This window comes from Arvicola amphibius, chromosome 4 (assembly GCF_903992535.2).
Source record: "Arvicola amphibius chromosome 4, mArvAmp1.2, whole genome shotgun sequence".
NCBI classification, from domain to species: Eukaryota; Metazoa; Chordata; class Mammalia; order Rodentia; family Cricetidae; genus Arvicola; species Arvicola amphibius.
Genome location: NC_052050.1, coordinates 46,014,697 through 46,027,730, shown reverse-complemented (window position 1 = coordinate 46,027,730; position 13,034 = coordinate 46,014,697). Strand labels below are relative to the sequence as shown.

Here is a 13,034-nt window from a genome sequence, read left to right as displayed (position 1 = left end):
GAACTGAACCAGGGACTTATTCATCCTAAGAGAATGCTCTACCACAGAGCTACGTCCCTCCAACCTCTATCTCAAATATTTCAAAAGACATTTTCTTGGTCTCTCATTTAGATCAGGTTTCTTTGTCTGACTACAGCCATGATTTTATTCCTTCAGAATATTACTTTTAGTTTTAAATTAATTAGTTATTGCTTGCTTTCTACTCGACTGTACTTTCAATAAATGCAGTAGCCAGTTACAGTGCTTAATTAAGCAACAGCCCAAAGATGTCACTTAATACCTACACAGGATGTCATAATGTCATCTGCAGATTAAAAGAACTACCTACAGAAGGTCAGCTCAGTAGGTAAAGCGCTTGGGCAATACTGAGTGTGAGCACTGGAGTTCAGATGTCCAGAAACCCAAATAAATGCCAGGTGGATGTGATAATCCTCCCACAATTCCACCTTTCAGAGGGGGAATCCCAGCACAAACTGGTTAGCAAGACAAGCCATACTGGAGAACTCTGGGCTTGACTAAAACCCTGCCTCCATGAAAACTCAGAAGAGAAAAAGTGCTTAAGGATAATGACTCCTAAGTCTTGGATTTGCAAGTTCATGTACAAATGTTAATGCACACACACACACACGCATATCACATGTACACACACATGAAACCTGAGAAAGCAAAAAAAGAGCTGCAACAGAAAAATGGAATTTGAAGGTAATTAACCACAGGCGGGGGGAGGGAGATGACAGAAAAGATGGGAGGACAGTGGACTGAATGAAAGCCAGCTAGTAGCAATAGAAAGGGGGGGGGGGGGCAGGTAAATCTGAGCAAAGGTGAAGCAATAACCACACTTTACTGTTTGGATGGTCTGGTTGCTGAAGGCTGGACTTTACATATGATTCAGTATGTGCTACCTTTATCAAGTTATCCTTCCAGGGATATGGCACTTTAACAAAACAAGCCGAAAAAATGATCTGCTATGAACTGGATATAGACGATCTGTTAAAGCTACCCGCTAAGTCAAATGTGGCGGTGCATGCTTACAATTCTAGCACTTGGGATCAGGAGTTCAAGGATTACTTCAGATGCACAGTGAGTTAGAAGCCAGCCTGCGCTACATGATATCATGTTCCAGAAACCAAAAGTAAGACAAAAAAGAGACATTAAAAAAAAAAAAACAACTATCTAGAACTGGAGAGATGTCTCATCAGTTAAAGTGTATACTGTTCTTGCTGAGAACTGGAGTTTGGTTCCGAGTGCCAGCATCTAGCAGCTCATCATTGCCTTCAGCCCCAGCTCCAGGGCATGATGTCTCTGGTTTCCGAAGGCACTTCCCCAACATATCACATGTATGCATAACCACAAAGACAAAGACACACACACACACACACACACACACACACACACACAATTAATTTCTTGGGCTGGGAGAAATGGTTCAGTACGTAAAAGCACTGGCTGCTCTTCCAGAGGACCTATGTTTGAGTCAGGCTCACAACAACCATCTGTAACTCCAGATCCAGAATACCTGACACCTTCTTTCGCCCTCTGTAGACACCAGACACACACGTGGTATATACACATGCAGGTAAAACATTCATAAACACAAAATTAAATTTTAAGAAATCTAAAATTATAACAAAATATTAAAAATGTATTCCATCTTATAACACACATATACATTAAATGAAATAAAGCAAAATGAATACAACTGCATAGTCTAATAATACACCAAACCCATTTTACAGAGAACATAGGTAACCTTTACAGGGATACCATAGCAAAATACAGACTATGGGAAACTGTAAGGATTAGAGACAAATGACCTGGTATCATTGAAATAAACTGAGAAAAAGACAAAGGAGGAACATGGGTGTTAGGTCTCCAGAGCATCAACCTACTGCTATGTTAATTTACTTTGGCTCCTGATTCAAATATGAATGTATACCCAAATGTATACAGACACATACACATATAAGCATTTATAAATTCATACATATGAATAGTTGGAACATGAACACTGCTGGATATTTACTTTAGGTGCAAATGGTACCTGCCTTTCATTTTTGTGTGCATGGATGTGTGTAGTATGAGTGCATGCTTGTGTATGCATACATATGCATGTGGGTGCATGTTTTGCACATGTATGTGCACAAGCCTGAGATCAAGACACCAGTAAGTTGAGTGCCTTTTTGTCCCCCTCGAGACAGGGTTTCTCCATAGGTTTGGATCCTGTCATGAAACTTGCTTTGTAGACCAGGCTGGCCTCAAACTCACAGAGATCCGCCTGCCTCTGCCTCCCGAGTGCTGGGATTAAAGGCGTGCGCCGCCACCGCCTGGTGCTGGGTGTCTTCTATTACTCTCCACACTTTATTCATTTGCTCAGTAGAGACAAGTCTCTCTAAGTAGTCCTGGCTGTCCTGGAATTCATTCTGTAGACCAGGCTGGCTTTGAACTCAGAAAACTTCCTGCCTCTGCCTCCCCCAAGGCTGGGTTTAAAGGCGTGTTCCATTATGCCCAGTTTTTTATATTTATTTACTTATTATGAGTGTGTTTGCATGCACACACTTGTGCTTTGCTACACAAGTGGAGGTCTAAGAAGTATGCTCCGGGGATCCACCTTCTTCCCGCCTCCAGCACCAGGGCCAGAGTAGTGTCTTTTATATGGGTGGTGGGGATCCCAACATCGTGCTTGTGAGGCAAGCACCTTACTGAGTTGTCTCCTATTCTCCAGTACTTATTTTTCAAAACGAGTTCATCATTTAAATAAAAATGCTAAAATGTCTACCTGTGAAATAACGTATCTGATTCTTACTTCAAAATTATCTAGAGTATATGTGGGAAAAAACAGGGACAGAGCAGGACCCGATGTCAAGTGCTATCTAAGTGAGGGCTACAGGGACTCAATTCTACTCTGTATACTTTTATATGTTCAAAATCACGTAAGATATAAAACTGATTTGAGAAAAAAAGAAAAGAAACTAAGAGGATTATTTTTTAGAGACAGGATTTATTATGTAACAATGAAAGAACAGTTCAATATTAATCGGTTAAAATAATTCATACTATTAAAGGATTAAAAATAATATGATTATATCAAGCTGTTGTAAAAAGCTTTTCAAAAAATTCAAGAGCCATTCCTGCAAAACCCCAAGACTGAACATGATCAAGTATAGACACTTTACAAGATAAGTGGTGCCAAGCCTGACACCAAAGGCAGCTCCACTGCTACCCAGCTAGAGAGGGTACCTGCTGCTACACTGTCAGCATGGCTTTAAGGGTGCTGACTGATTCAGAACCATTAAAAACAAAGAGACAGGCCTGGTGAGAGGGCTCGGTGGCTCAGTGGGTGTGAGCACTTGACGCACAAACCTCACACCCGCATTTGATCTCTGGTAGCCATACTGAAGGAGAGAACCAGCTCCTGAAAGGTGTCCTCTGACTCTTACACGCACACAGCACACGTCTTCTTCCAATAATAAAACACTCAGTTATGTCATAGCATGTGTCCCTACATACATGTGCCCTGCACAAATAATATACAAATGTAAAGAAAAACTCAAAAAGAAACAAAGGACAAATAATAGAGATAATTGTCTAAAAAATTCAAGGCTGTCAATGGTAAGATATCATATTCTTGGATGAAAAGACCCAATGTCAAAATATGGCAACTCAATGCAATTATGCGCATTCAAACAAGACCTCTGCTTGGTTTTTGAACTTGATATAACTCTTAAAATTCATATGGAAGAAAAAAACATGAAAACTGCCAACCAAAAATCACTAAAATATCTACAGACGGTATTTTAACAGCACATAAATACAAGACAGTGAGAGATGTGTAGATCACCCACCCTGGCCCGCTGGAGAGAGGGTAGGTGGGTAGAGTAGTTTGGGAAAGTAGTCTAGTAAAAGCATTTTAACTAGCAACTTCTCCCCTAGATATTCACCCGTGCCCATGTCACCAGGACACCACTCCCAGGAGAATCCGTACATGGATCAAGGTAGTAGCTGCATTTAATTAACACACATCCTCTCGTATGCTTTAAACATCTCTAGACTACCTATGATAGCCAACATGATGCAAATAATGCTATACTGTACTAATTGGTGCCTAATACAAATATGGCTGTATATGTTCATACAATATTTCCCCTGAATACTTCTGATCAGTTGAATGCACGGACTGAGAATCCACAGGAAAAGGGCCAATCATATAAAAACTTGCACACTAATCTTCAGCGCATTATTTAAAATGCACACAGACAGAAACAAACCAACAGCCCAGAAACTGAAAAACAAGATAAGCAAAATGTGCTGGGCCTAGAAACCCAGGTCTGTAATCTCAACTAACTGGAAGGTTAAGGCAGGAGGAGCTCAAGTTCAAGAACAGCCTAGGTAACTTAGCAAGACACTGTCTCAAAATAAAAAATAAAGAGGGCTGGGAATGTAGCATGTAGCTCAGTGGTAGAGCTGCTGCCTAGCGCGCATACTAACCCCAGTACAAAAAAAAAAAAAAAAAGGAGAAAGATAAGCAAAATGTGATCTGTCTATCCAACAGAATATTACAGCCACTAAGAGGAATGAAGTAGTAACACATCCTAGACCTGAAAATACTGAATAAAACAATGTCAAAAAGGACCAGATATTTTATGACTCCATTTACATGAAATGTCCAGAGTCAACAAATCTATAGGCACAAAAAGATCAGTGGCTCTCTGGGATTCAGAGATCTGGGATTTGTGGGAGTAAAAAAAAAATGTTCTAAAATTAATTGTGATAATAACACTGTGAAGTGTTCCAAATAATTTCAGACTTTCAAAAGCTGTCAGTGACACATGAACACACGATCAGATCAGGGGGAAAAGTGACAAATTCAGAATAGATACCAGTCTCTTTACATCTGTGTTTGCCACCAACTATCAATTTTCCACACAGTTATCACAGTTCACTTTTGTGTTTTCAGGTCTCATTTTATTTGTGGCTTCTGGGAGAATCTCATAGCAGCTCAGGCTGGCTGCAAACTCACTACAGCTGAGGATGACTTTGAGCTTCTTCTAATCCTCCTGCTTCCATCTTCCAAGTGGTGGGATTATAGGGGTGTGCACTATGCCTGGATCTATGTGGTCTCAGGCATGCTAGACAAGCACAGTACCAACTGAACCACATCCCCAGGCCTATCAGAGGAACTTCTGCAAACCTTTCAAAGATTACAAGCCAGTGAAAAACAGAACACTGTGCCGGACTGCTTGTCTACCATGTGAGAGGCCTTCAGTTAAATGTCCAGCATCAGTGGAAAAGAAGTTAAAAACTTTCACAACTCAGGGTTGATTACATAGTTTTCTATACAAAGCCTAGTGTTCAATCCCCAGCACCATGGAAGTCTGCCTGGGCTATGTGAGATGAGACCCTTCCTCATTAAATAAAATAAAATATTTAAAACACCTGCTCAAAAACCCTCTGGCCTGGCCTCCCAGCACACTCAGAAAAAAACATTCTCACTGGCCCTCTATGTGCTGCCTATTTGGAAAAGAAACTAAGTTAGATTCCTCACTCATGTCATGTAAAAATAAACCTCATCTAATGTACTAAAATATGGTCAAAAATCTGGTCAGATGCTGGGCAGTGACAGCACATGCAGATATTTGTGAGTTCGAGGCCAGCCTGGTCTACAAAATCAGTTCTAAGACAGCCAGAAGTGTTTCACAAAGAAACCTTGTCTCAAAAGACGCTTTCCCCCAGCCCCCCGGAAAAGAAAAGAATTTGATCAGAAAGCTTCTTCAGCATTATGATCCAGAGGTCATAATGGGAAAAATGCAAATACAGATTTAAAAAAAAAAAATGTCCTCAATTCTACACCACAAAATACCATATACAAATAGACCAAGGCAGAATGGAAAAACATGTAAAACAGACAACAGGTTTACAATTTCTGTAAATAAAAATAAATAAAAATTAAAGGACAAAGTATTAAGTACTGGAAAGTTGAGTCAGGGATTAAGAGCACTGGCTACTCTTCCTGAGGATCCAGATTCGATTCCCAACACCCATATGATGGCTCATAACCATCTACAACTCCAGAGGATGCAATCAATGTCTTCTGGAGCTCATGGACACCAGGCACACACATGGTACAAAGATATACATGCAACAGACAAAACCCCCATACACATAAAATTTTAAAAAACAGATACATCTCAAAAAAACTTTTTTTTTTTTTTTTTTTTGGTTTTTCGAGACAGGGTTTCCCTGCAGTTTCTAGAGCCTGTCCTGGAACTAGCTCTTGTAGACCAGGCTGGCCTCGAACTCAGAGATCCGCCTGCCTCTGCCTCCCGAGTGCTGGGATTAAAGGCGTGCGCCACCACCGCCCAGCTCAAAAAACATTTTTAAAGGACAAAGTGGTGGCTGGTGAGACAGCTCAGTGAGTCACAGTACTTATTGCACAAGTGCAAGGTCTTGAGTTCGGGTCCTCAAAGTTAAGATTGGTAGTTCCTGTAAAGTCTAGAAGGGTCAAAGACCACCAGCCTAGCCAAAATAAGCCCAGTCATCTCCAGGATCAGCAAGAGACTCTCAAGGGAATAAGAGTCACTGAGGAAGACATCAGGGTTCTAAGAGCATGTGAGGGAGTGTATATCACCCACACGTGCGTGCGCACACATTTCTTTTTAATTTACAAACATTAAAACAGGCTGGTAATAGGCTCATTTGGTAAAGACCTGCTGCATAAACCTGGTGACCAGAATTCAATCCCCAGAAAACTGGAGAGAACCAACCTCTTCATGTACACCATAACAAGAACACGCACATGTACCCCATGACAAGTGAACATGCATGTTCGTACACACACACAGAATAATAAAGTAAAATCAAAACTTCAAATATTTAAAATAAAAATTTAAAAGACAAAGTACATAAGCCAAATACAGAAAAAAAGCTATAGTCAATAAACATTTGTGTAAATGAAAACAAAGACAACTATTTAAAAGAATTAAGCTGGGTTTGGTGATGCAGCTTCTAATCTCAGAACCTAGGAAATTGAGACAGCCTAGGCTACCTACATACCAAGGCCGAGGCCTTAAAAATGTAGCAAAAATTTGTCTCAAAATAAATAGGGGACCGGAGAGATGGCTCAGTGACTAAGAGGACTAGCTGCTCTTCCAGAGGACCCAGGTTCAATTCCCAGCACCCACATGGAAGCTCACAACCATCTGTAACTCCAAGGAATCCTCTGGCTTCCACAGGCACTAGGCACACATGTCGTGCACACACACACACATATACAAAAGATCCATTCACATAAAATAATTAAGTTAAAAATAAGAGGAACCAGGCAGTAGTGACACATGGAGGCAGAGGTGGATCTCTGTGAGTTCGAGGCCAGCCTGGTCTACAAAGCGAGTTCCAGGACAGCTTGGGCTGTTACACAGAAAAACCCTGTCTTGAAACCACTCCCATCCCAGGAGAGGGAGAGGGGGAGGGGGGAGGGGGAGAGAGAGAGAGAGAGAGAGGGAGGGGGGGGCAAGGAACAGATAAATTCAGACACACAACACAGGCTCTCGGCAGAAGTATGAAACAGACACGCCATTTGCCATGCTTCAGTGTGAGCCAAGGCAGAGCCATGAGCAGAACTGCACTCAGTAGAGAAGCTTTGCAGTGCCGGGGCGAGGACTGTAGTCGATCCCAGAAAAGCTCTCCACCCTCTCCCTCAACCATGCCCTAGAAGTTAGAAGCACTGCTCGTACAACTCAAGACAGCCCGGAGCCAAGATAACAGACCCCAGGCAGGCTGGCAGAACAAATACGAAGTCTGGGAGAACTGTCCACAACTGTTCACATTAAGCGTGTAGAAAAGAAATGACACAGCAACAGTTCAACACACAATGTACAAAATGAAAGGAACAAGGCACACGAGAAACAAAGAGCCTGGCAAACAAGAAAGCCTACGCCGAGAGTGAGACTTCCCAGAAGGAAATCGTAAAATAGACTGAATTCATTAAAATAAGAGCCAAAGATAAACCAAATTAGATCAAAAAAACTAAAAAAGCAGGACGAAATAACATTACATGTTGACAGTTGATACTGTCAACCTGACAGAATAGAACCACTGCAGGCAAATCTCTGGGTATGCTCCTGAAGGGGTCTTCAGATTAGATTAACCGAGGTGAGAAGATCCACCATAACTGGGGTGACACCGTTCTATGGACTGAGGTCCCAGACTGAATAAAAAGACTCTAGATGCAATGAAGGACTGTACTCTCAAACTGTGAGCCAAAAGACCCCTTCTCTAAGCTGATTTTTTTTTTTTTTTTTTTTTTTTTTTTTTTTTCGAGACAGGGTTTCTCTGCGGCTTTGGAGCCTGTCCTGGAACTAGCTCTTGTAGACCAGGCTGGTCTCGAACTCACAGAGATCCGCCTGCCTCTGCCTCCCGATTTTTATCAGGTACTTTTGTCATACCAATGAGAAAGGATAATATAACACTCAATACTTAAAATATAAACAAACTTTATTTGCATGTTTGAGATTCTGAAAATCATCGGCCAGTTATACATAACACAAGGTCTGTTGACTAAGGATGATGGTTCGTATCTGTAATCCCAACTGCTGTGGAAGCAGTAAAAGCACCGCAAATTAAAGGCCAGTCAAGGCAGTTGATAAGTGACTGCCTCAAAATTAAGAGAAACAAACTGGGTGGTGGTGGCGCACACCTTTAATCCCAGCACTCAGGAGGCAGAGGCGAGATGGGTAAATTTCTATGAATTCAAGGCCAGTCTGGTCTATACAATGAGTTCCAGGACAGCCAAGACTACACAGAGAAATCCTGTCTAAAAAAAAAAAAAAAAAAAAAAAAAAAGAAAAAAGAAACAGTTGGTACAAACGGAACCACCACAAGGAAGGGTGTGTGAAGTGTACCTCCAGGGGATATGTATCTACCGCAGTATTCCACTGCACCAAGAAGTCACACTGAGTTCACAAAAGAATCTGTAGAGGCCAGAGGTCAACTTCAGGTGTCAATCAATACTCAGGAGCCATTCACCTTGATTTTTCCTTTGTTTTGAAACATGTAGCCCAGGCTGGCCTAGAATTTGCTATATATGAAGATGACCTTAATTTTCATTCAGATCCTCGTGATTATCCCAGATACTGGGATTACAAGCATACACCACTAGACCTGGTTTAGATGGTGTTACCAACCAAAGCCAGGGCAGTGTGAATGCTAGGCAAACACCACCAAATGAGGTACATTCCCAATGCCAATTCTTTTTCTTTTAAACCTTAGGTATTTATTGTGTGCACGTATGTATGCATGCACACCATTCAGACGACAGCTTCTAGAGAGACCGTTCTCTCCTAATACCATGAGGGTCATGGGACTGAACAAGGGCCTCAGGCCTCATTAGTCACCCACCTTTGTCTGTCTGTCTGTCTGTCTGTCTGTCTGTCTGTCTGTCTTGTCTGTCCGACCGTCCGCCCACCTATCTATCTACTTGAGTATTGTTTTTTTTGAGACAGGGTTTCTCTGTGCAACAGTCCTGACTGTCCTGGAGCTTGCTTTGTAGACCAGGCTGGCCTCGAAATCACTGAGCTCCGCCTGCCTCTGCCTCCCAAGTGCTGGGATTAAAAGTGTGCACCACCACTGCCCAGCATATCTTATTTTTTGAGACAGTCTCTCACTAAGACCTGGGGTTTCCCAGTTAGACTAGGCTGGCAAAGGAGGGGGAACACCAATGACTCACCTACCTCCTTTGCCTGCCCACCCCCAAACCAGGGACCCAACTACCTCCTCTTCCTAAACCCCACCCCTCCAGGAATTTGTGCCACTGGCCCTGATTTCTTAGAAAAAAAAAAAAAAAAAAAAAAAAAACTCAGATTCTCACGCTTGCCTAGCAAGCAATTTATCAATGGGGTGTTGTTATCTCTCCAGCCCACTAAAGATGTGAGTTTTAACATCCACAAAATTCCCCTGTAAGAACTGTTAAAAAACGCTTGTAAAAAACTTTAAGAAAATGGAAACTGCCAAAGATAAACCGTAGGAACACACGACTTTACTTAGTGCTCAGGAGACAGAGGCAGGCAGATCTCTGAGAGTTATGGACCGGGCCACATAGTTCTGGAAAGGAGGGGGGGAACGGACGGACGGACGGACGGACAGATAAACAGGACAAGGTAAACTAGAAACAATCTACTGGAACCTGAATAAAGACCATAAAGAATGAGGTCAGGTGACTGCCTAGAGGCATGAGGTCCTTCCTGGCTATGCTCAACTCTGTAAAAACAAAACAAAAAGTACTACAGAGATCACTTATGACCTGCTTTATGCTGGGGGTAGTGGTGCACACCTTTAATCCCAGCACTCGGAGGCAGAGGCAGATGGATTTCTATGAGTTTGAGGCCAGGCTGGTCTACAAGAAAGAGAGACCTGCTTTATTTTGAGAGGGTAGGAATAAAATTGACCTATTTTGAAATATCTGTCGATTCAAATACAAATTTTAAAAGTTAAGAATCACTATATAAACAAGAGACTATCAGTTCACAACAGAGACAAAAAAAAATGCAAAGCAAAACCATAGTAATACACATACAGCAGCACACTCAAAAGATAAAGGAGTAGGGATGGCTCATGGCTAAGAGTACTTGCTGTTCTTGCAAAGAAACCAACGTCCACAAGGCTGTTTCACAACTAAGTCTTTAATCCCAGTACTCAGGAGGCAGAGACAGGCAGATTTTTGTGAGTTAGAGGACAACCTGGTCTATATAAGCTAGACAAGGCTAAACAGTGAAACCTTGCCTCAAAGATAGACAGACAGACAGATAAATAGAAAAAGATTTTTTAAAATTAACACCACTATAAACTTAACCAATCAAATCTTAAATTGAATTTTTAAAAGATATCCAAAATCGACAACAGAAAGGATAAATGTTAAAATTAGAATACATATATAGTCAGTTAATATGAACTGAAAAAAAGTGTTTCAAAATATACAGAAAATGAAGCTGGAGAGATGGCTCAGCGGTTAAGAGCACTGACTGCTCTTCCAGAGGGCCCTGGTTCAATACTAGCACCCACATGGCAGCTCACAACTGTCTAACTGTAGTCCTATGGGATCCAGTGCCTTCTTCTAGTATGCAGGTATACATGTAAACAAAAGTCCCACATACATAAAATAAATAAGTCTTAAATTACACACACATACATGTAATATAACATATATTGACATAATTTCATCAACACTGGAATGCTTATATTTGATACCCATGTGTTTTGGTTGCAGCCTATCATTGAAAATGAGAAAAAAGTACATAAACCCCTCCCTAAAATAAAGTTTTTTTGTTTTTTTAATTAAGTCACTGTTTTAGAGAGGGGAGTAACAGTTCTGCTCGTGCTGCATTTCTAACATGTAGTATCCTGCAAGTACTCAGCCAAATTCTACATTGGCTCAACACACCGACTACAAAAAAGGAACCAGACTGCATAATTAAATGTTTCTTTCGTTGTAGTTAAGTGACCTCTTGATTCAACGATATTAACATCTACTCTTTCTTCTGGGATTTCCAGTTTGTTTCTTCTGTCATTTCTCCCTTGATGGCACAGTTGAGTCACTGAGCTCAGCTGAAGCTCTTCACTGCCTTGTTAAAAGGCCTCCCTGAACTTTAGCACTTGGCACCTTCCCTGTCCAAAAGTTAGTTCCTGAGCTACAGTGGAACAAGTGGAGAACAAAGCACATACCTTCCATCTTTCAGGGTGTTAACGATGAATCGGTTGACCTGGCAGATACAGTTGCTGGCCAGCTTCTCCCCCTCGACAAGAGGGTTCAGCTGTGTGGCCAACATGAATGCTGCAAAGCAAAGAGAGAACGTCAGCTCCCAAACCCTTCCAGTCTTAATCTGAGAGCTGATCACGGGGAAAATCACCACACACAGCTGTTTAAAACCCCTCAGGCTGCACGAAGTGTAGATCTGCCCCGTGTTAAAAAAACATCGGCTGGTCCTATGTTATCTATTTCTCAATAACACCAGATCATTTTACTGTCATTCCAGTTTCTTGGGGAAAATGAAGGCGATCTTTTCTAGGTCTTTAATGCCGTGTCTAGAGACAACAGGCAAATATTCTAGAAGCCACCCCCGCCCCCAATCTTCTTTTTACAGCTTCTAAGATAGAAATAAAACTCTTGAAAAAGTTAAGTACAAGATGGCTCACCCATCACACTCACAAAATGTCAATACTATCCTCAGGGAAATTAATCAAAGAAAACATACAGCACAAGTTAGAGAAAATTAATTAAGCTGAATGGCAGCTTTCCACTACATCCAGTCTACTGTCAGACCGGCTTTCTGCCAGCACCAACGCTCCCTGAACAAAGACCACGGCCAACGTGGACTTCAGGTGCTCAAAACACTGCAATCAAAGGGTACGGGTGTGCTGCTGTTATCCAAGTATTCACAGAGCCTAGATTTATTCATCGTACTCACAGGAGAGCGTGTTCAATCCATCACTCATAAGCAGTCGATACCGGGGTGGACTATTCCCTGTAGTAATGGGACGGATGTTCTAGAAAAGTTGATAGAAAAGTTGATTCATTAACCAGGCTGTCTGCCTAATCCCTAAGGGTAAGTAAACCTAAGTGGCAGAAGAGAGGACCCGCCGTTAAAACAAGATGAACTGCTTGCCCATCCTCCTGACACCTAAACACAAATGAAAGAAAATTGGATTGATGGTTTTCCCCACCAAACTCTCTCCACTAACATTATTAAAAACAAAATAAACCGAGGTATAAATAATTGTGTGTTCTCTCTCCTGTATCTCAAAATTATGTATAACATGGCACCTAACACACGCAGGGAACTGTTTAGGGAACATGCATAAATGCAAAGTAAAATTAAAAATGGAAAGAAAACAATTTCTCTAAAAGCAACTCACAGCTGGTGTAGACAGAAGCAGATATGATAGCACCTAGCACCATGTGGACAGAATGACTGGGGCAGAGCAGACACTGACCTGGCCTGAAGTGGGCAGGGGCAGCTTCTGAAGGAAGCTGACTAAGCAAACAG

General features: G+C 41.7%; 1 protein-coding gene across 1 annotated transcript in view; it reads right to left on the bottom strand.

Moving 5' to 3' along the window:
* Rpa1 (replication protein A1) overlaps positions 1-13,034 on the bottom strand; it is a 54,686-nt gene that overhangs the window by 35,194 nt on the left and 6,458 nt on the right. Inside the window, exons 3-4 of the mRNA XM_038327499.1 lie at positions 12,456-12,534; positions 11,713-11,821 (exon numbers count right to left, since the gene is read on the bottom strand). Coding sequence (XP_038183427.1) covers positions 11,713-11,821; positions 12,456-12,534 — 188 coding nt within the window. The remainder of the gene's footprint in view (positions 1-11,712; positions 11,822-12,455; positions 12,535-13,034) is intronic.